General features: G+C 60.5%; 3 protein-coding genes across 4 annotated transcripts; 2 read left to right on the forward strand and 1 right to left on the reverse strand.

Annotated features, from left to right (window-relative positions):
* The first annotated feature begins 1 nt into the window (after nucleotide 1).
* WDR24 (WD repeat domain 24) lies at nucleotides 2-12,436 on the forward strand. Its single transcript, XM_058816107.1, has 10 exons — nucleotides 2-218; nucleotides 2,522-3,429; nucleotides 3,757-3,934; nucleotides 5,399-6,074; nucleotides 6,191-6,306; nucleotides 8,124-8,245; nucleotides 8,544-8,648; nucleotides 9,450-9,787; nucleotides 11,839-12,023; nucleotides 12,122-12,436. The coding sequence occupies exons 2-10, from the start codon at nucleotides 2,949-2,951 to the stop codon at nucleotides 12,288-12,290; spliced, it is 2,370 nt and encodes a 789-aa protein (XP_058672090.1). The 5' UTR covers nucleotides 2-218; nucleotides 2,522-2,948; the 3' UTR covers nucleotides 12,291-12,436.
* Nucleotides 12,437-12,736: 300 nt separating this feature from the next.
* JMJD8 (jumonji domain containing 8) lies at nucleotides 12,737-15,274 on the forward strand. 2 transcript variants are annotated; one of them, XM_058816133.1, is made up of 9 exons: nucleotides 12,737-12,824; nucleotides 12,902-12,985; nucleotides 13,282-13,330; nucleotides 13,421-13,517; nucleotides 13,662-13,730; nucleotides 13,867-13,986; nucleotides 14,319-14,386; nucleotides 14,518-14,652; nucleotides 14,723-15,274. In XM_058816133.1, the coding sequence occupies exons 1-9, from the start codon at nucleotides 12,739-12,741 to the stop codon at nucleotides 14,801-14,803; spliced, it is 789 nt and encodes a 262-aa protein (XP_058672116.1). In that variant the 5' UTR covers nucleotides 12,737-12,738; the 3' UTR covers nucleotides 14,804-15,274. The 2 variants fall into 2 exon arrangements, with proteins under 2 accessions (XP_058672116.1, XP_058672117.1); XM_058816134.1 differs by having other exon boundaries at nucleotides 14,569-14,652.
* STUB1 (STIP1 homology and U-box containing protein 1) lies at nucleotides 15,086-18,912 on the reverse strand. Its single transcript, XM_058816126.1, has 7 exons — nucleotides 18,675-18,912; nucleotides 17,610-17,808; nucleotides 17,325-17,490; nucleotides 17,108-17,198; nucleotides 16,563-16,619; nucleotides 16,331-16,447; nucleotides 15,086-15,966 (listed from the first exon to the last, which is right to left on the reverse strand). The coding sequence occupies exons 1-7, from the start codon at nucleotides 18,858-18,860 to the stop codon at nucleotides 15,841-15,843; spliced, it is 942 nt and encodes a 313-aa protein (XP_058672109.1). The 5' UTR covers nucleotides 18,861-18,912; the 3' UTR covers nucleotides 15,086-15,840.
* Between the last annotated feature and the right edge of the window lie 35 nt (nucleotides 18,913-18,947).

Consider the following 18,947-nt stretch of genomic DNA (forward strand, 5'->3'; position numbering starts at 1 on the left):
AAGCCATCGCCCCCGTGCCGGCGGCAAGCGGGGCACCGGGGGGACCCCCGGGCTGAGCCGAGATGGGACCGAGCCGGAGCGGGGCTGGGGGAGCCAGCGCGGGAGGGGCTCGGTGCCCCCCGGGCAGTGCCCGCCCTGTGCCACAGCCATGGGAGAGTGGGCACGGGCACGGGCACGGGCACGGGATGGGCACGGACACGGACACGGACACGCTTTCGGTTTGTTTTGCCTTTGTACCGGCCGGGAAGGAACTGCTGCACCAACCGCCGCCTCCGCTCCCTGCTTTGTCCGAAACGCCCCTTTTCACCCCAAAATGGCACCAGCTGGAAGGGCTTTGGGGAGTCCCTGGGGCTGCGGGACAGGGTGGCACTGCCGGGGACCGGAGCACCCCGGCACGGGGTGGAGGGCTGCCCGCACCCCCAAAGCCTGCAGTGTCCCAGGACAGCGGCACACACAGGGTGTCCCCACCCCCGCAGGTGACAGCGGCAGTTTTGGGGTGCCAGAGCCCTGCAGGTGACAGCGGCAGTTTTGGGGTGCCACAGCTCCGCACAAGTCCCTGGTGCAAGGTTGCACAGACAGCCCAGCACGGCCCCCATACCGTGGCAGTGACCCCCTGCAGCCCTACTCCCCTGCGCACCCCTATATCCCTCCAGTGCACCTGTACATCACCAGTGCACCCCATATCCTCCCGGCACCCCATTTTCCACCTGCAGCCTGACCCACAAGGCTCCCACAGACCTCTGACCCCCATATACCCCCCTGACCCACATCCCTGTGCACCCCCAATTCCCTGAAGCCCACATCTCCCGGCACCCCCCAATGCACACTCCCATGGCAGTGTGCACCTCCCAGCGCACCCTCACACCCCTCTGCACCCCGGTAATGCTCCAGCTCACCCCTACACCCCCAATGCACCCCATATCCCCTCGGCACCCCCATTTCCCACCCTGACCCCCAATGCCCCCCACACCCCCCCGAACAACGTTTCCTGCTGCGCTCCCAGGCCCTCTGGGGTGCACCTCTGGTATCCCCGGAACCCCCGGATCCCACAGCTCCCTGACACCTCCGGAACTGCCGGAACTCTCTTTGTCCCCCGGCACCCCCAGTCCCCAGCACAGCTCCCATCCCTCCAGCCCCCCACTTCATCCCAGCGCACCCCACTCCCAGCGCACCCCACATCCCTCTCATCCCTCCAGCCCTCCACTCCATCCCAGCGCACCTCACTCCCAGCGCACCCCATATCCGTCTCATCTCTCCAGCCCTCCACTCCATCCCAGTGCACCCCACTCCCGGTGCACCCCAGATCCCGCCGGCACCCCCTCCAAGGAGCCCTGGACACCCCAATCCCCACTTACCCCCTCGCACCCCTATTCCCACTGCACCCCACGTCACCCTGGCACCCCCGAACCCCGCATCGCCCCGGACCCCAAAGACGCCGTGTCCGCCATGGCCCCGCGCCCCCCAATGCGCCCTATACCGAGGGGGGCGGGGCCTGGGGATGGGCGGAGCTTCGTGAGGGGGCGGGGCCTCGAGGGCCAAGGAGATGGGCGGGGCCTGATTGATATTCGGGTCGGGAAAGGGGCGTGGCCTGATGCAGGGGGCGGTCCGAGTACGGAAAATAGGCGTGGTCTACGGGTAAGGGCGTGGTCTGTGGGCGGGGCGGTGCTGAGGAGGCGTGGTCTTACCACAGATAGGCGGGGCTGAACGGGGAGCGGGGCGGAGGGGGCGTGGTCAGTCCACAGGGGGCGGACCCGGGCCGCGTGAGGGGCCGTGTCCCGCCATCGGAAGGGGCGTGGTCTGTCCAGAGGGGCGGATCCTAGTGGCGGAAGGGGGCGTGGTCTGGCTGCAAGGGCGATCCCGGTGGCGGAAGAGGGCGTGGCTTGGCGGGAGTTCGGCGGCGGCGGGGCCTGCTCGGCCCGAGCTGCCGGCGCGGGAACCGGCACCGGGTACGGCTTGGGAGCGGCACCGGGGCCCCGCACGGAGGGATCAGGGACCGGGTGGCAGCGGCAGCGGACTCTGTGAGGCAGGAGGGGGTTGTGAAGGCGCTCCAGGGGCTCTGAGGGGTGGGAAGGGGCCCTGAGGAGGGGATAGGGTTGGGGAGCCTCTGAGGGAGCCCTGAGTGGGCTCTGAGAGGCTGGAGGGGGCCCTGAAGGGGCTCCGGGTCAGGAACGGGCCCTGCAGAGAGGGAAGTGTGGGGTATGAGGGGTGCGGGGGGCTGTGGGTCAGCAGGAGGGGGATGTGGCGTATGAGAGGGCTGTGGGTCAGGAGAGGGCCCTGATGGGGTGGGAATGTGGGATATGGGGGTCTGGGGGTGGCCTCAGGGGTAGGACGGGACCCTGAGGGGGTGGGAATGTGAGCTGTGAGGGATCAGTGGGACCTGGCAGGAGAGGGCAGTGCTGTGGCAGGAGCTCAGCCTGGCTCTGCAGGACACTGCCCGTGGGACCCTGAGATCCCTCCAGGAAGCCTGGAGTAACTGCTAGGCCCCTGCTAGAGAAGGAGGATCATCCCCTGGTTCTTGCAGGCTCGGAGCTGACCGTGGCCTCACTTCACCCCACTTTGTGCTGAGGACACTGCTCACTTCAGCCACAGCGCTGTACTTGACCTAGATTATCAGCAACAGCAAAACATCTCAGGGTGTGGCCAAGGAGGGAAGAAGAAGCCCAGAGAAGGTTTTCAGGAACTCCCTGAGAGGAAGCCACAGAGGGTGGCAGGAGGAGAACCCAGAGTGGAGCTGTATCTCCTTCCCACAGGCGTCTATGTGGCCACTCACCTCCCTGGCCCATTGATGCAGCCACAAAAAGCCGTGGTTGGAGCCACCAGGGCCCAGCAGGATCCCAGCCTGTCCCTGGCCAGCTCTGGCTGAGGTGGAGCAGGGTGGCCGTGTGGGTGTGCAGGGGACAGCACCCCGAGGACAGGAGAGGAGAGGGGACAGCACCCCGAGGACAGCCATGGAGAAGATGGCCAGGGTCACCACTGCCCTGGGGGGCAACGCGCTGACTGGCCGCACCATGTTCTGCCACCTGGACGCCCCCGCCAACGCCATCAGCGTGTGCCGGGACGCCGCCCAGGTGGTGGTGGCCGGCCGCAACATCTTCAAGATCTACTCCATCGAGGAGGAGCAGTTTGTGGAGAAGCTGAACCTCCGCGTGGGCCGCAAGCCCTCGCTGAACTTCAGCTGCGCCGACGTGGTGTGGCACCAGATGGACGAGAACCTGCTGGCCACCGCCGCCACCAACGGCGTGGTGGTCACCTGGAACCTGGGCAAGCCGTCCCGCAACAAGCAGGACCAGCTGTTCACGGAGCACAAGCGCACCGTCAACAAGGTGTGCTTCCACCCCACCGAGGTGTACATGCTGCTCAGCGGCTCCCAGGACGGCTACATGAAGTGCTTCGACCTGCGCAAGAAGGACTCTGTCAGCACCTTCTCTGGTACTAACGTGGCTCTTGTCTCATTTCCCTGTGGGGAAGCAGAGTTTGGGAGCTTTGTCCTTTCCTTGCTTGTCCCCTCACCCTTAGGAGAGGCAGGGGTTGGGGATTTTGTCATTCCTCTTGCCCAAAGGAGGATTTGCTCAGGGTGTGATGCCCAGAGCAGGGAAAGAAGGAGCTGAGAGGCATTTTGGTGCATTTTCTTGCCTCTCAGTACTAGCTGGGTCTGTGTGGGAGATGGAAGACAGTCACAGCCCTCCCTGCTGCCTTCTCTCTGCTCTCCCAGTGGGATTTTAGCTTTATGGAGCTCTTACCTTGTGTCCCTCCCAGGCCAGTCGGAGAGCGTGCGTGATGTGCAGTTCAGCATCCGGGACTATTTCACCTTCGCTGCCACCTTCGAGAACGGGAACGTGCAGCTGTGGGACATCCGCCGGCCCGACCGCTACGAGAGGATGTTCACGGCCCACAACGGGCCTGTCTTCTGCTGTGACTGGCACCCAGAGGACAGGTGGGTGTGGGGCCTGCCCCTGCAGCCACCCAGCCTTGCAGGACAAGATAAACCCTGAAAACAGGATTGGGATTTTGTGGGGGAAAACATGGTCTGGGATAGCCTGTCCCCGTGTCTCAGGGCTCAGGGGCTTGCATGTTGCTGGGAGATAGGATTGATTTGTTGCTTTGAGCATTTGGGGTGGTGTAAAAGTGTTTGAGATTTGTTTTTTGATAAATTAGGGGATTTTGACTCACTGGATGTCTTATGGTTGTGTATAGCAGTGTCACAGCAGCCTCTTGCTCCAGTGCTCAGCTTGAGGGAGGCACGGCTTGGCTGCTCAGGGACACAGCTTGCTTGTGTTCAGTCGTGTTTCCTTCCTGCCTTTCCTGGGAGGTTGCTGGGAAGGATCTGGAAGGAGCTGCTACAGTGTGCAAGTCCCTCCTCACTCCCTGCCAGGCAGTGCTGCCACTGCTCCTGGTCTTAGAGAGGCACTGAAACCCATTCAGAATGGCCTTTTCCTCTCTGCTGTGCCTGGCCAGTGGAAAGCAGAGCTGGAGGGAACTGGTCTGGCTGGGATGGGCTCTAGAGGTGCAGAGCCATAACTGGGGGCAGGAAGGAGGTGCTGCCTGACCTGGTTGCTGCAGAGTGGAGATGCCAGGGGAGCCCGTGGGAGGATGGGATTGCAGCCCAGCTGCCTCCTGTGGGGTGGATGTGGTCACACCTGTACCGTGAGCATTTCTGTGCCGCAGTGGGAACAGGGAGGTGACCACTTGGCTTGGTTTGGAAAGACAGGAGTCTGCTAAGGAAGGCAGGAGCCTCCCCTGAAATGGAGACTGTGAACCCTCCCCACTCCTCCGAATTGCTATAAATTTTAGATTAAGTGGCTCTCAGGCAAAAAATATGGGAGCAGGAAATAACAGTTCTTAAATAGGGAAGAAAAATAAAAAGATAAAATAAGCAATGCAGAACACTAGAACAACACTGACAGAGTCAGAACCCAACCTGACACCCTGTGGGTCAGGGTGTTGGCAGCAGTCCCATTGGAAATGTGGCTGCAGCCCTCCTGCAGTGTCAGGGGTGGTTCTGTTGGAGCAAGGGGGATCTGTAGAGAAGGATGTATTCTTCCTCTGAAGATCCGGTGGAAGAAGAGGCAGCTGCTGTTCCTCTGGGGAATCCCGTGGAGAAGCTGTGCTGGTGTCTCAAAAACCTCTGGGTTATATCTGGGTAGCAATGCTTGGCTCCTCCCCCTGGATTTTATCTGGGTAGCAATGCTTGGCTCCTCCCTCTGGGCTCTCATCTCCCAATGGGATGCTGTAGTTCTTATCAGCCATGCAGGGACATTCAATAGCCTGTTATTGTGGTCACTCAGAGCGAGAGATAAGGCAAACTGCCCACTTGACAAAAGATAATCTGTCATACAGATGGCAGTTGAAAACATCTTGCATTGCAATTTTCAACACCACTGATCCATCCTTGTCCCAGGGGCTGGCTGGCCACGGGCGGCCGTGACAAGATGGTGAAGGTGTGGGACATGAACACGACGCGGGCCAAGGAGATCTACTGCGTGCAGACCATCGCCTCGGTGGCGCGCGTGAAGTGGCGCCCCGAGTGCAAGCACCACATCGCCACCTGCTCCATGATGGTGGACCACAACATCTACGTGTGGGACGTGCGCCGCCCCTTCATCCCCTCGGCCATGTTCGAGGAGCACAAGGACGTCACCACGGGCATCGTGTGGCGCCACCTCCACGACCCCTACTTCCTGCTCTCGGGCTCCAAGGACAGCACCCTTTACCAGCACATCTTCAAGGACGCCAGCCAGCCCATCGAGCGGGCCAACCCCGAGGGGCTGTGCTACAGCCTCTACGGAGACCTGGCCTTCGCCGCCAAGGAGAGCCTCATCTCCTCCGACTCCAACCGCAAGCCCTACATCGGCGACCGGCGCCACCCCATCTTCTTCAAGCGCAAGCTGGACCCCACGGAGCAGTTTGAGTACATCTCGTCCTCCAGCGCCCTGAGCGTGTTCGAGACGGACGTGGAGAGCGGCAGCATGGACTGGTTCGTGCACACGGCCAAGCAGTACGCGCTGGCCGGCCGGCCCCTGGCCGAGCTCTGCGACCACAACGCCAAGGTGGCCAAGGGGCTGGAGCGCAACCAGGTGAGCTGGGGTTAGGGGTAGGGTTAGGGTTAGGGGTGGGGTTAGGGGTGGGGTTAGGGTGCTGCTGCAGGGGGTGCTGGCCTGGGAAGGTCTCACAGAGAGTGTGTTCCACACAGGTGGCTCAGACGTGGACGATGCTGAGGATTATCTACTCCAGCCTCGGCACTGTGTCGTCCACCAACCTCAACCACAGCATGGGGAAAGGCAGCACTGCCCTGCCACTCATGAACAGGTACAGGAGCTGTAGGGAGTGATGGGATGAGGGGAATAGCTCTGTGAGGGGGCAGTGGGAACGGCTCCTTGGCTGGGATGGGGTTATGGAATCACATCATGGAATACCAGAATGGTTTGGGTTGGAAGGGGCTTGAAAACTCATCTCATTCCACCCCTGCCATGGCAGGGACACCTTCCATTATCCCAGGTTGCTCCAAGCCCCATCCAACCTGCCCTTGGACACTGCGAGGGATCCAGGGCAGCCACAGCTTCTCACCCTGTGCCATGGCCTGCCCACCCTCACAGGGAACAGTTTCTATATAATAACTAACCTGCCCCAGACACAGGGAGCAAGCAGGGACAGCTCTCCCTCAGCCTCAGGCTGTGCTGGTTTGCATGTTGTCATTGTTTGAACAAAGCCATTTCCCATGTTGGTGTGGCCAGCCTGGCCTCAATCTGTGCAGCCTCACATGCTGCTCCCTTCTCTCCTTCAACCAAAGATTGGCCTGTGGTGGGGCGTGGGGCTGGGACCAGCTTTGCAGTTACTGAATTCATGAATCACAGAATCTCTAATGTTGGAAAAGTCCTCTGAGATCATTCCCCCAGCAGCACTGTCAAGGCCCCCACTAAACCAAATCCCTAAGTACCACATCTACATAATGTTGAACATCTGCAGGGCTGGAGACTCCACCACTGCCCTGGACAGCTGTGCCAGTGCCTGACCACCCCTTCCATGAAGGAATTTTCCAAAGATCCAATCTAAACCTCCTCTGGCACATATTAAGGCCATTTCCCCTTATCCTGTCCCTGTTCCCTGGGAGCAGAGCCCGACTCCCCTAATTCCCCCTTCCTGTCAGGAGCTGTGCAGAGCCACAAGATCCCCCCTGAGCCTCCTTTTCTCCAGACTGAGCCCCTTCCCAGCTCCCTCAGCCCCTCCTGGTGCTCCAGACCCTTCCCCAGCTGCACACTCCAGCCCCTCAATATCTTTCCTGTCATGAGGCCCCCTAAAGTGACCACAGGATCTGAGGTGAGGCCTCAGCAGTGCCCAGGGCAGTGATGGTGACCAAGGGCTGGGGGTGCAGAAGGTGTCTCGTGGCTGGAGCTGGAACTGCTGCTGTGCAGAGGTTTTCTTCTGGAGCCTTTCCAAGGGAGAGCACAGCCCAGCTCTGCCAGCAGCACGCTGGTGTTGTGGGGAACCCGTTGTAGGCTGATGAAGCAGGAAAACTTGTTTTTCCTCTTCTCAATGACATGAACGTGTGGGGTGAGGACTCCAAATGAGCTGTCAGACCTCGCAGGACCGGGTTCCCACAGTGAGTGACACATCCTCAAATAACACCAAAGGAAACAAGCCCTGTCCTTGACCAAGCTCTGCCTCCAGCCGTGTGGCTGTGCCTGTCTGACACAGCAGGCAGCAGCCTGGGGAGCTGGGCTCTGCTCCAGCCCCAGCCCTTCCCCTCTCCAGCTCAGTGAAGGCCAAGCATGGTGATGCATAACGAACAGCCAGGCACCCTGGAGCCAGGCAGCTCCTGCTCACCTGCCTCTGAGGGGAAGGAGACGGAGCCAGGAGCCTGCTCAGCTCTGGAATTCTTCAGGGAGACCTTAGCAGTTCATGTGCAGTGCCACCAGGCTTGGAGGAAGGGCTGTGACCACGGTCACAATGTGTCTTTATTTGTAAGTCACACAGTGGAGTCTGGTGGCTTCTGCCCACAAAGGGATATCACTGTATCTCATGTTTCTCCATTCAAATTGCAACTGGACGCCTGTATCCAGGCTGTTTGCTGGCTGGAATGGAAACTTTATACTCCTCTGACTGTTAAATTTGGCTTTTTCCCCCAGCTTTAACCTGAAAGATATCCCTGCTGGGCTGGGCAGCGAGTCCAGGCTGGACCGCAGCAAAGGAGAGAGCCGCCCAGAAAACATCCTCATGGACTCCTCCTCCACCCTGATCAACAACGAGGGTAACACCCCTGGGGGGGCCCAGTCCAGTCCCACAGCTCTTCCCCCCTCAGCCATAGACAGGGCACAAACTGGGGCATTTATCCTGTGAACTGGGGTGGCTGGATGTGCTGCAGCCCCAGGGTGAAGGGCACCGAGCCCCAGGGCACTGCAAAAAGGGCAGCTTTCCCCCATGATCTGCGGTGACAGTGGTGGGGAACTGAGCTGTGTGGCTCAGGCACAGCCTGGCATGCTGGGCAGGACACTGGGAGGTGGATCCAGTGGTGTGATGAGCTGATTTCTCTTTCCCTGGGCACGCAGACAATGAGGAGACAGAGGGCAGCGATGTCCCTGCAGATTATCTGCTGGGGGATGTGGAGGCAGACGAGGATGACCTGTACATGATGGACCACGAGAACCCACATGGTGAGCACACAGGGGAGGTGTTGTCTGTCCCAATGCTGTGATGGCCCCAACAAGGGGAGAGAATGATGAGGACTCCATGGATATCAGAAGGCTAATTAACTACTTTATTACACTGTATTATTCTATACATCTAAAACGGAATCTGCCAAGCACTCAATCCTGCACACATTGCACTGAATCTCGTGACTGTCACCTGACACTCCTGACACACACACACCTGGCCCTGATAGGCCAAGGAAACAAAACACCATGTGTGACAGTGTTCACAGGGGTCTTAGGATGAGGGAAGAGATGAGGATCTGACTCCATGTTTCAGAAGGCTTGATTTATGATTTTATGATATATATTACATTAAAACTATGCTAAAAGAATAGAAGAAAGGATTTCATCAGAAGGCTAGCTAAGAATAGAAAAAGAAGGAATGATAACAAAGGCTTGTGGCTTGGACTCTCTGTCCGAGCCAGCTGACTGTGATTGGCCATTAATTAGAAACAACTGCATGAGACCAATCACAGATGCACCTGTTGCATTTCACAGCAGCAGATAATCATTGTTTACATTTTGTTCTTGAGGCCTGTCAGCTTCTCAAGAGGAAAAATCTTAAAACCAAGATTTTTCATAAAAGATGTCTGTGACAACCATAACTTTGGGTAAACAATCTCCATATTGCATTCTGCTTTGGCGCAAACACAAGCACAACAAATGATAAGAATTGTTCTTGGGAAGAACTGTCCCTTGCTTTTCTCTGTGAAGAGAAATGCAGGGCTCCACAGCTGGGTTTTCTGCTGCTCATCCCTGCAGCTGAAGAGCAGGAATACAGCCTTCCCCAGGAAGCCTTCCCCCTGCGCCACGAGATTGTGGACAACCCGTCAGCCTTGGACCACCTGCAGGACAAGGCCGACTCCCCTCACGTCAGCGGCAACGAGGCCGAGACGGTGTCGCTGACCCCCGTGGAGTCCTTCTCGCTCATCTCCATCTCCCACTCGCTCTACGAGAACCGCCTGCCCTCCGACTTCTTCAACCCCATCGTGCGGGACACGCTGCTGTTCTACGCCGAGCAGGGCGACGTGCAGACGGCCGTGTCCGTGCTCATCGTGCTGGGAGAGCGCATCCGCAAGGAGATCGACGAGCAGACGCAGGTACGGCCCCCGGGGGCAGGGCCACGCCTCGCTGGGAACCACAGCTGGGGATGGGGTCCTGCCTGGGGTTGGGGCACGTCCCTTCTCCTCCAGCCCCTGGCAGGGCAGCTCCAAGGCAGGGTGAGCAGCTCCAGGGTTCTGGTTCCTGCCCCACCAGGAGTCCTGGCAGGGAGTTGAGGTGGGCTGTTGTCATCGTATTGTGAAAGTTCCACACCTCCTCAGTGATTTCTCATGGGCAGCTCCTCACAGCACTGACTCCTTCTTCCTCACTGTACAACCAACAAACTCCAACTCTCTCCTGGACCAGCTAACCCACTCTTTTGTGGCACTCTTCCTTACTAGTCACAGCTGTGGCCTATCAAGGGCAGGCCTGTTCGTAATCTTTGGTAATTAGTACAGCTGCAACTCCTCAGGGGTGAGATTACCTCCTGCACTGTTTTCTCACATTGGGCTAAAAGGGGAAATAATCTAGGTGTCACTTCTTAATTGGATAGTTTAGCTTTAAAAGACCTTGTAATGAAAGATTGTTGGCCATTTTTGCAGTGCTTTTCCAGTGTCATCCTGGGTTTCTTCTTCATGTTCCTTTTTCCTTCTTCTCCATGGATGGCATTTTGTAATTGGGTGGAAAAATCTGCATTGTGGGCTCCGTGGAACCAGTTATTGGGTAAAAAGGGGAAATAATCTAGGTGTCACTTCTTAATTGGATAGTTTAGCTTTAAAAGACTTTGTAACAAGAGATTGTTGGCCATTTTTGCAGTGCTTTTCCAGTGCACTGAGCCTGGTGTGGACAGTGTGCAAAACTCTAGATAAGGTAACCATAAACAAGAACCTCCACAGTTCCCCCTTTTCTTTTAATTACAAAGGTGGGCTCTGCAGGGCCAGCATGGGGAGGTGCCCTTGCCCTGTTGATGCAGGGAAGGATGCTCTGGGGTACCTGTTGCCAATTCTCTGACTTAGGGGACTGAGGCTGGGCCCTCCCAGGAGCTCCCCTGTTGGGAGAGACCCTCCTGGAGCCATCTTGTGTCAGGAAAGAGAGACACACTGGATTTTTTTGGTCTTCGGGTTCTTGTTTATTGTTACCTTATCTAGAGTTTTGCACACTGTCCGCACCAGGCTCAGGGCACTGGAAAAGCACCACAAAAATGGCCAACAGTCTCTTGTTACAAGGTCTTTAAAAGCTAAACTATCCAGTTAAGAACTGACACCTGGATTATTTTCCCTTTTAACCCAATAACTGATCCCTAAGAGCCTCCAGTGGGGACTTTTCTGCCCAATTACAAAATGCCACCCAAACCCAAGAAGAAGGAGGATAAAGAAGAAGCCCAGGATGACACCCTGTGCCTCCATCTTGCTTCCATCCACAACATACTAAAAATGCCAAAACCTAAATTTCCCACCTAAGTGATACCCCTACACTACTTTCTATAATCTATTTCACACTTTTGTGGATTGTAGTTTATCTTGAAGTTTAGGAAACTTTCACCATGAATGAGGGTCAAAGTCAGGGCACCCCGGAGCATAGAGAGAAACATTTCTGGTGCCCTGGATTTCCACATTGCAGAGCTGTTCTCCCACTGCAGGGATCAGAGGATCACAGAGTGGTTTAGGTTGGAAAAGGCCTCTGAGATCATTGAGTCCAGCCATTCCCCCAGCACTGCCAAGGCCATCACTGAACCAGGTCCCCAAATGCCACCTCAACAGCTTTTAGATCCCCCCAAGGGATGGTGACTCCACCACTGCAATGGGCAGCCTGTGCCAGTGCTTGACCACTCTTTCCATGAAGAAATTCTCCCTAATATCCAAACTAAACCTCCTCTAGCACAACTTGAGGCCAATTCCTCTTGTCCTGTCCCCGTTCCCTGGGAGCAGAGCCTGACCCCACCTGGCTCCACCTTCTTCTCAGGGATTTGTAGAGTGAGAAGGCCCCCCCTGAGCCTCCTTTTCTCCAGGCTGAGCCCCCCAGGGGAATTTTGCCTCTGGGATGCAGGGCTGGGCTCCTGAGGGGGTTTCAGGGTGGCTGTGGAGGCTCAGCTGTGTGTGGCTGTCCCCAGGAGCACTGGTACACGTCCTACATCGACCTGCTGCAGCGCTTCCAGCTCTGGAACATCTCCAACGAGGTGATCAAGCTGAGCACCTGCCGTGCCATCAACTGCCTCAACCAGGCCTCCACCACGCTGCACGTCAACTGCAGCAACTGCAAGCGGCCCATGAGCAACAGGGGCTGGATCTGTGACAGGTGAGGGGCCCAGAGGGGCTTCTGGGGACAGAGGGATGGGGTGGGTGTCCCTGTCCCCTCTTCCCCCTGCCCACAGCCACCCGAATGTCCCCGTGCAGGTGTCGGCAGTGTGCCAGCATGTGTGCCGTGTGTCACCACGTGGTGAAGGGGCTCTTCGTCTGGTGCCAGGGCTGCAGCCACGGCGGCCACCTGCAGCACATCATGAAGTGGCTGGAGACCAGCTCCCACTGCCCCGCCGGCTGCGGCCACCTCTGCGAGTACACCTGAGAGCCCCAGAGCACACCTGAGCCCCTGGCAGCGGGGTGGGGCAGCAGGGCCCTGCCCGGTACCCCGGCACTGCTCTCTCTGTATTTATTTGTGTAAATAAGGGCTGGGGGGGCACCCCCTGCCCGGCCGTTTTTTACTGGATTAAAACAAACCAGCAGTTGATTCGAGCCATGACTCCTGTCTTTGCTTCTCCTCGATGCAGTGTCCCCTGGCATGGGCCCCGGACCTGCTCCGGCGGGGGTCCCGGCCCTGCGGTGTCCCCGGTGTCCCCACGCTGTTGTCCCCTTGGGCCGGGGGGATACTTTAAGCTCATTTTCCGCTGGCCCTTTAATTAATGGCCCTTACCGAGACCCGTAGCGAGGCGCCCAACCAATGACCGTGTCCATCGTGTGCTGCTCGCGGTGCATGCCGGGAATTGTAGTTCCCGGTGTGTCCGGTGCCGGTCCCCATGGCGGCGCGGCTGCTGCCGCTGCTGCTGCTGCCGCTGGGCTGGGTCCGGCCCGGCGCCTGCACCGACCCTCCGGGTGGCGGCTGGTAAGGGCAGGGGCTGCCCCGGGAGCCGTCCCTGTGCCGGTCCTGGTGCCGGCGCCGAGCGGAGTCTCCCGTTGCAGGGTGGCGGGCACGGTGCCGGAGGAGCCACGCTGCACCGTGGAGCGAGCTGATGCCTCCCTCACCTATTCCCTCTTCCTGCAGCGGTACGGGGGATACGGGGGACCCGGCACGGTCCCGGTGCCGAGACAGGGGGCCGGGGGGCAGTTCCGGTGCACCGGGCGGGATAACGAGGAGCGGCGGGGGGAACTGGGGGGGCAGAGCCGGGAGTCCCGGGGGAGAACCTGGGGAAGGTGGTGGGGACGGAGCCCGGTGCCCCGGGGGTGGTTTGGAGCCAGTCCCGATGCCCCAGGGTGGCTCGGGGCCGGTCCCGGTGTCCCGGGATGGCTCGGTGCCGGTCCCCTGCTCCGCCCGTTCGGACCCCGCTGGATGCCGCCCCCAGGTTCGCCTTCTCCCGGCCGGTGATCCTCGGTGGGCTCACGGACAATTCGGTGAGTGCCGCGAGGGGCAGGGGTGGGACGCGGCCTCCCGGTGCCCCGGGAGCGGCGGCAGCATCCCGGCTCCCCGCGCTCCGTCCCCAGGCGTTCCGAGCCCTCTGCACCCGGGAGAAGCTGCTGGCGGCCTTCGGGCCCTTCCCGGTGCGGCTCAGCACGGCCAACACCTACTCGTACCGGAAAGGTGAGCGCGGGGCTGCTCCCGTTCATCCCTCCCGTTCCCCCCGTTCATCCCTCCCGTTCTCCCGCTCATCCCTCCCGTTCCCCGCTCATCCCTCAGTTCCCCGCTCATCCCTCAGTTCCCCGCTCATCCCTCCCGTTCCCGCAGTGGATGTACCGTTCCAGGAGTACGTGGAGCACCTGCTGAAGCCGCAGGACCCGGCCCGGCTGGGCAGCGGTGGGTAGTGCCCATCGGTCGGTAATGCCCCATGGTGGGTAGTGCCCATCGGTCGGTAGTGCCCCATGGTGGGTGGCACCGTCCCGTCCCCCGCAGCCCCCTCCCCTGGCCGGGCTCAGCTCCCGTGTCCCCCCAGACACCCTGTACTTCTTCGGGGACAACAACTTCACCGAGTGGGGCCCCCTGTTCCAGCACTACGTGCCCCCTCCCTTCCGCATCCCGGGCACCAGCCCCGCCTACAGCTTTGGGATCGCAGGTGGGACTGGGACGGGACTGGATGGGATTGGGCCAGGAGTGAGATGGGATTGGGATGGGATTGGGACGGGATTGGGACGGGATTGGGATGGGATTGGGCCAGGGCTAGGATGGGATTGGGATGGGATTGGGACGGGATTGGCATGGGATTGGGGCAGGACTGGGACAGGATTGGGATTGGATTGAGATGGGGTTGGGAACGGGACTGGGACAGGATTGGGATTGGATTAGGATGGGATTGGGATGGGATTGAGACGGGGTTGGGCCGGGATTGGGACAGGATTGGGCCGGGTCTGGGGGCTCTCCCCAGCCCCACCCCCCCGCTCCCACCAGGCTCAGGCTCTGGCGTTCCCTTCCACTGGCACGGCCCTGGTTTCTCCGAAGTGATTTTCGGCAGGAAGGTGAGAACTGAGCCCTAGGGGGGGGAAAGATTTGGGGAGGGGGCAGAGAAACAAGCCCCTCCCAGGTGTCCCCGAGCCCGAGGGGATCTGGGAGGGGAATTGGGAGGGGCTGTGTCCGCGGTGTTTTGCAGCGCTGGTTTCTGTACCCGCCGGATCAAACCCCGCACTTCCACCCCAACGAGACCACACTGGCCTGGCTGCAGCACACCTACCCCACACTGCCCCCGGCCCAGCGCCCGCTGGAGTGCACCCTGCGCCCTGGGGAGGTGAGGCAGGGCTGAGGGCACCCCGGGCTCCCCAGTCAGAGCTGTGGGACCTCACTGATGTCCCCTGCAGGTGCTGTACTTCCCTGACCGCTGGTGGCATGCCACACTCAATCTGGACACCAGTGTCTTCATCTCCACCTTCCTGGGCTAGGGCTGGTAGGGACAAGGACACGTCACCACCGTGGCAGCCAGGCCAGGAGCTCCAGCTCCTGCCACCCTCAGGGACAGGCCACTGGTATTGGGACCAACTGCCTGAGAAAATTCTGGTTTTTACTGATCTTTGCCCTCCCCTTCGGATTAAAGTTGTTCTACTGAAACACTCCCTCAGATGTGTTCCTACATCCCTGGAGCAAACCTGTTCCCATGGGATGGCATCGATTCCCCTGCCAGGATATCCCCAGAAATGGCTGCTGTGAACCACTCCAGATCCCTTTCCATGTTTATTGCTGAATTTTTTTATTCTTTTTATATATATATATTTTTTTTTTTAATGGACATTGGCAAACTTCCAGAGGGCGCTCAAAAGCCAGGCAGGCCGTCGGCCGACCAAAACGCTGGAATCTCACTTGGATGCAAATCTGTTGGTTATTTTTTGTGGGGTTTTTAAAGGGATTTCATTAAAAGGAAGAAGAACTTTAACCCAGGTGGTTGTTCTTGAGGAACCACAGTCCCAGTGGGGAAGGGGAGGGGGGAACCAGCCCCTTCCAGCCCTGGGGCAGTTGTTTCCCAGGAAAAGCCAGAGGGTGCAGCAGCATCCCGGTAAGTGGCTGTTTACAGAGAAGAGGACCCAACCCTGGCCAGGCAGGAGATGGAAGGAGGAGGAAACAACTCTAAACACAGGGAAGGACGGGGCTCCAGGTGCTCATCCCAGCGAGCCCCGTGGCAATCCCTGGAGCAGGCCGTGCTCTGTGGGGACTGTGGCTGCCCTGGCTCAGGGGTGACAGACATGGTGGTGAGGCCACTGCCGAGGAGCCAGCATTCCAACCCCCGGGCAGCTCCTGGAGCGGGACAGGGGAGCCAGGGAGCCGTGGTGCCCGCCCGCCGCTGCGGCTCCTCGGCAAGGGGACGTGGTGACGTGCCCTCGCCCAGCGCCAGCCCGGGGCAGAGCGGGGACAGCCGAGAGCGATAAGGCACGGTGCCAGCCCGGGGAGAGCCGGCTGTGCCAGGGCACCGGGCGGCCCCGGGCCCTCAGTAATCCTCCACCCAGCCGTTCTCCGAGATGAACGCGTCTATCACCTCCTTCATGGCGAGGTTGGGGATCAGCTGGTCCTGGGTCAGGGGGCTCCGTGTCACCGGGTCGAAATGCCCCACGCGCTGCAGGGGAGGAGGAGGAGGCACGGCAGAACCGGTTACTCTACGTGCCCGCCTTGGCCCCGGGGCGCGGGTGGCCGTGAGGCCAGCGCCGTGTGGCATCTGCCCCAGCAACCGGGCACCTGCCCGTGGCAAGGGAGAGCCCCTGGGAGGTGCCTCCCAGCAGGATGAGGGCAGGCCGAGGTGCCAGACCCCTGCCAAGAGCCGCCTCCGCTTTGGGCAGGGCCCAGCAGCGCCTGCTCCACAGGGAGCTGCCCGGGCAGGTAACTGGGATCAAACCCAGGGAGCCTGCAGAGCCCTGAGTTAAGCAAAAAGATGCCTTCCCACCCAGGCAAGGTCCTGGGAAAGCCCCCTGGCCTGGCAGTACCTGGAGATGCTCTTCAATGTCCTTCCTGTCGTAGGTGATCCCGCTGGGCGTGATGCAGGGCTCTCTCATCAGCTCAAAACTGATCTTCCCACACAGGTAGTCAGGGATGTCCCGCTTCTGGCTCGAGAGAGGCACAGCTGGGTCAGGAAAGTGGGCTGGGAGGTGCTGCTGGCTCAGAGCAGGGAGCAGGGTACACAGCAGGTTACAGGAGCACAGGCTCAGCCACACTCACCTTCCTCTTCTCATCCACTTGGGAGAAGAGCTCGTCCATGTCTGCCAGGTATTTGTCCTGAAAGAGAAGCCCTTGAGGACAAGGGGTCCCCAGTGTGCAGGGGCTACAGGTCCCCAGGGAGGGCCCCAAAACCTCCCACCGTGGGTGTTGGGGCAGGTCCTCGGTGGCCCCTCTGCCTGTGCAGCTCCTGGCTGAACCCGGCAGGAGTGATCCAGCTTACAAATAACCTTCCTTTGTGGGTTTATTTTTATCTGGGATTAATCCCCAGCACCCAGACCCACATGTGGCCGAGAGGCACTTGTATTTCCTCAGGGAACAACAGGCACAGCAGGTGTCACCGCTGCCAGGCTGGGACAAGAGGTGACAGAGAGGGGAATCCATCATGGGGGGACACAACAGCCCTGCAGTCATGGTTCGAGCTACAGAATGAAGGCTGTGTGCTGTGTCCCAAGGTCTCCCAGCTTTCACCTGCACAGCTGCAGCAGGACATGAGGATGGGGATGAGGATGGGAATGGGATGAGGAAGCCCCCAGCCTCCCACTCACGTGTTTGGCCTCGATGCTGGCCAGCTGAACACGGCTCCGGCTCTCGTCTGTGTTCTCCTCCTGCTGAGTCTTTCGGCACTCCGCCAGCTCCCTAGGACAGAGCGGGACATCAGCAGGATGGGGGACATTGTCACTCCCTTCCCTGCTGCAGGGACACCTCACACAGAGCTGTGACAGCCTGGTGACACTCAAACAGCCTCTCCAGGAGCCCCGGTACCTCTCCTTCTCGGCCACGATCAGCTTGGTGAGGTGGGAGTGCAGCTCGTTCTCCTGGTTGATGCGCTTCTCCTCGATGCTGTTCCAGCGTTTCTTCTTGGCGATGCGCAGCGCGCTGGGGATGTCGTCCCCGAAATTCAGCCGCTGCTCCTTGGCCAGGTTGTAGGCTGAGCAGAGAAAGGGCACCTCAGCACCAACAGCAGCGTCCCCGTCACCCTCCCTGGCCCTTTCCCAGCAGACAGACAGACAGGCAGGAGCAGGGGACAGTGGCAGCGTGCCCGCTCACCTCTCTGCAGGTTGGCGATGGCCTCGTCGTAGTTTTCCATCTCCATCTGGCACTGGCCCAGGAAGAAGTGAGCCTTCACCGACTGCCCGTCCAGCTCCAGCGCCCGCTTGCAGTCAGCCAGCGCCTTGTCGTGCTGCTGCATCTTCAGGTAGCACAGCGCCCGGTTGGTGTAGTACACGGCCACCAAGGGGTTCCGGTTCTGCGGGGACAGGCCCATGTTGGTGGCCAGGACGTGCTGGGTGACAGCCCGGTGACAGCCCGGTGACTCGGTGAGCCAGCGGCGTGGCACTGTCGCCCTGGGCAGGGAGGGCCAGCAGTGCCAGCCAGGGCGTGCACCTTGTGGGGAGGTGCTGCCATGGATTGGGGACAGGCTGGGCTGGTCCCCATAGGGCAGCCCATGTCCCTGCCCCCAGAGGGGACTGTCCCCCTGGCACCCCGAGTGTCCCAGGGTGGCTCTGCCCTACCCAGCACAGCCCAGGGACACTGCAGGGTTTAGGGGAAACAGGCTCAGGGTGGGGACATTTGGGGGGCTGGAGTTGGGTGGGGGACAGGATGGGCTTGAGAAGGGACCAGGGTCGGGGGGTGCCTAGGCCAGGCCCAGGAGGGGGGGATCGGGCCCAGAGCTGTGTTCAGCCCTCCCCCAGGAGAAGCCAGGCCCGGTGGGGGAACAGTGTCCAGATTAAAAGGGTCTCATCTCAGGGGTATCGTGGCCAGGCCCTGAGGAAGAACAGTGCCCAGCCCAAGGGGGTTCCACCCCGGTGATACCCAGGCCAGGGCTGGGGACATGTCCGGCCTGGGGGAAGGCCCATCTTGCGGCCGGCAAGGCCCGGTGTGTGGCGGGGGTGTCCCTTCCCTGGGGACCCCACCCCAGGCTTGGCCAGGCCGGCTCGGGAGGGTGTCCAGGCCAGGGGGGAGGTTCCAGCCCGGGCCATCGAGGCCAGGGGGAGGTCGGTGTGTCCCGTCCCGGGGGTGCCCAGGCCGGGCCCTTGGGGATGGTGGTGCGGGTGTTCCCTCCCCGGGGCTCCCGTCGCGGGGGCCGCTCCCGCTCGGGCCGCTGGCACTCACGATGGCGCGGCCGTAGCAGGCGGCGGCCTCGGGGTACTTGCGGCCGCCGAAGAGCCGGTTGCCCTGCTCCTTGTGCTCCTGCGCGCTGTGGCTCTTCTCGGGGCTGCCGCCGCCCGCGCCGCCCGCGCCCGGCCCCGCCGAGCCGGGCCCCGCCGCGCCGCCCTCGCGCTCCTCCTTGCCCTTCATGGCGGGCCCGGGCCGGCGCTGGGGCCGCGGCTCCGCTGGCTCGGGCGGCCCCGGCGGCTCCGGCTCCGCCGCTCCGGCCGCGCACTG

This window comes from Ammospiza caudacuta, chromosome 17, assembly GCF_027887145.1.
Source record: "Ammospiza caudacuta isolate bAmmCau1 chromosome 17, bAmmCau1.pri, whole genome shotgun sequence".
Classification (NCBI taxonomy): Eukaryota; Metazoa; Chordata; class Aves; order Passeriformes; family Passerellidae; genus Ammospiza; species Ammospiza caudacuta.